Source organism: Heterocephalus glaber, unplaced genomic scaffold, assembly GCF_053883595.1.
Source record: "Heterocephalus glaber isolate CG9 unplaced genomic scaffold, H.glaber_assembly_v1.0 deba00001795, whole genome shotgun sequence".
In the NCBI taxonomy this organism is placed as follows: Eukaryota; Metazoa; Chordata; class Mammalia; order Rodentia; family Bathyergidae; genus Heterocephalus; species Heterocephalus glaber.
This window is the reverse complement of record NW_028258476.1, coordinates 2,944,165-2,947,017: the sequence shown is the minus strand read 5'-3', so window position 1 is coordinate 2,947,017 and position 2,853 is coordinate 2,944,165. Positions and strand designations below refer to the sequence as shown.

The window sequence follows — 2,853 nt, the reverse complement described above, 5'->3', positions numbered from 1 at the left end:
CTAAAGGAGGACAGTACCAAACTTCCCAAACCACAGCTTGGAAATCTAGTTTAGGAGTTCAGCTCTGTTGAAAGGTACTCATTCATCTTGGGTATTCCCCTTTTACCAGGCCCTTGGAAAAATCCACAAATGTGACAATCGGGAAGTTACTTTAGATAGTTCCTAGATCACCAGAACATATAATCCCATGGGGCAGCATTTGAATAAGCTAATCTTTGAACTGAGTTTTATTAATGTAGTTGTCTCCTCCCTACCCATTCCTGTATCGCTTAATCCAGTTGGAAGGCTTGGAGTGGAAAGAGAGGGAAGCTTCCAAAATCCCTAAGGTCAAATTACAGATGTGTGTACGTGGAGGGGAGGGGAGGCTACCCTAGTAGCACAGTCACACACAGAGGAGCCGAGCCACTCCCTTCCATTTGTTCACCTGTAAGCACTGCACTACCCCTAATGGCTATGCAGGCTCCCAGAATACTAAAAAGGGAAGTTGTGTGAGGTACCTCCCTTGGTTCCTCTCAACCCTAAACACAAGGACCACCCTAACAATTATTCAGCCTCCAGGTTAGGAGGTCATGCAGATTGCTGACATCAGCAAAGAGAGCCGATGGGAGGCACCTAGACCCAACCAGTGGATGTCTGGCCCTGTAAGTACCGGGGACCTGAGTTACAAAGCTCTGTTGCCCCACTTTGTCCTTCTGCCTGTTCCTGCTGCTGTCCTGAGATCTTCAATATACATAACTACATCCTATGAGGTGTATGTTTGGCATTTCTTTCCTTGCCACATGCAGGAACCTGGCCCATTTTGGCCCACTCAACCGTATCTCTTAGTTTGCTAAAGGGAGAGTCTAAACATCCCCCGCATGCAGGCATAACACACAGAGAGTCAGTCTGTTTGGCTCGTCTCTGTCTCTCCCTGTGACACCCCCCGACACACACACACCCTCACTCCTGTGTTTTATCTCCCTAATTTCCCAAGAGGCGCATCTAAAGCTTTTTGCTGGAAACTGAAATTTAGCTTAGAGAATGGTATCGGTTTTTCTAACCTCACCTCATATGAGTCCCGGATCACACATTTGGGAACCAGTAAACAACAGCTACAGTGCCATGGTCTTTTTAAATCCTTAGGTCTTAGAACCATGACTCAGGACCATGGAGTTGGAAGAGACCCAGAATAGTTTGGGGAGCATGCAGTGAACCACTTCGGGCTAGGATAACACAAGTTTTCCAACCCTTCCTGCACCAGGAACCTCATTCCCAAGAAAAAGAAACACAAGAGAGACTAAGAGAGGCCTGAGGTATTGATAACTTTATTGTTCTGCAGGAACAAGTGCAGGGGCCTAACAGCTCTCCTAATGCTTGTGGCTCTCTTCATGGGCTCTCAGGCTCACTTTTATCACAAGCGGGAGGAACTCCTGAAAGTTAATTGCTCCATCTTCGTTGATGTCCAACTGCTTGAACCAGGTAGTTGCAGTCTTTTTCTGTGAAGGGGGAAAGGGGAGAGAGGCAGAGCTGAAAGATCTCGAAGAAAGCTGAGGTGTGGCTGCCTACAGAGGAAAACACAGAAGACCACAGCCCCGGCCAGGTGGAGAGCCCCGCCCACACCCAGCCCCCCCTCACCTTCGTGTACTGAGGACACTCGGTAGTTAGCAGTTTCTTCAGGTCACTCTTGTAGAGGGCGTGGTGGTTCCCTTGAGCCGTGGAGTACTTGTGGTAGACCTCAATGACCTGGTTCAGGGCCTTCTCCATTTCAGTCTCCATGGTGACAAGTTTGTCCACCTGAAAGTGGGAACCACATGGGGGATCCTGAGGTGGGGAGAGTGGACTTGCCTATGGCAGAGTGAGAACTGCCACTCGGAGGGCTCAGACCCCAAGGAATGGCTTCACCTGGCCTTGCCACCCAAATAACTAACACCAACAGACAGCTGATCTTTAACAGGTGACATGGATGCAGGTGTAGGAGAGGGTGCCGCACACACACACACACACACACACACACACACACACACACACACACGCACACCCCAGTGCCACTGACTCTCCCTATGGCTCCACTCTCGGCCCAAGAAAAGCCCAGCCTGGCAAGTAACTGTGCCCTTGCCCAGCGGACAGTGCTAGGGGACTCCACTCCTCCCTTACCCCTGCCCTGCTCTCGGCCTTCAGGACCCTGGATCTTTGCTGCAGACCCCCAGACCTTTCTCTTCCCTTTCTCAGAGAAGGCTCCTCCACTCCCCCGACCCTCCCGAAAGGAAGCGCAAAGTGTGGGGCAGGTCCAGACAGTCCCACTTACCAGCTCTGCCCAAAACAGTTGGTGAAAGATACGCAGGGCTGAGTGCCGGCTCCCTTTTATAGCGGGTAGCTTGGGCTGGGCTGTGGCCTCGGGCCTTGCGGAGTTGCCATAGCTGCTGTTTCCCAACCAGGTAGATGTGGCAATCACTGCACAGTGAGCATTTCAGAGAGGTGGGGGGTACAAAAAGTGGAAGAGCAGGATGAAACCAGGAGGCCACCGCAAGTACTCCCCTCCCAGGACCCTGGAAACTCTGCCTCACTTCGCCGAGACTCTCATGCTAACCTCATGTTTTTGTGGCCGGTTGACACATTGTTTAAATTGAATTTAAACAGAATGCAGCATTTTGAGGGTGTGCACAGAACACTCTTCCATGGCTTTCACCAAATTCTTAAGAGTCAAAGACCTCGAAAAAGTTAAGAACTCTAGGTGCTGGCTCTGGGTAATGAAAGGTGGAGTATTTTATTGCTAGGGAGTTTTATTTTGGGTGGGTGGTTGAACTCTGCATTGCCAGGGGCTGGGTCAGTTCCTACCCTGCAGGCCACAACCCTTACGACCACTCTGCTCTGAGG

General features: G+C 50.7%; 1 protein-coding gene across 1 annotated transcript; it reads right to left on the bottom strand.

Moving 5' to 3' along the window:
* Nucleotides 1–1,288: 1,288 nt before the first annotated feature.
* S100a8 (S100 calcium binding protein A8) lies at nt 1,289–2,414 on the bottom strand. The gene is made up of 3 exons (XM_004871130.4): nt 2,285–2,414; nt 1,615–1,773; nt 1,289–1,475 (listed from the first exon to the last, which is right to left on the bottom strand). The coding sequence occupies exons 2-3, from the start codon at nt 1,753–1,755 to the stop codon at nt 1,347–1,349; spliced, it is 270 nt and encodes an 89-aa protein (XP_004871187.1). The 5' UTR covers nt 1,756–1,773; nt 2,285–2,414; the 3' UTR covers nt 1,289–1,346.
* Between the last annotated feature and the right edge of the window lie 439 nt (nt 2,415–2,853).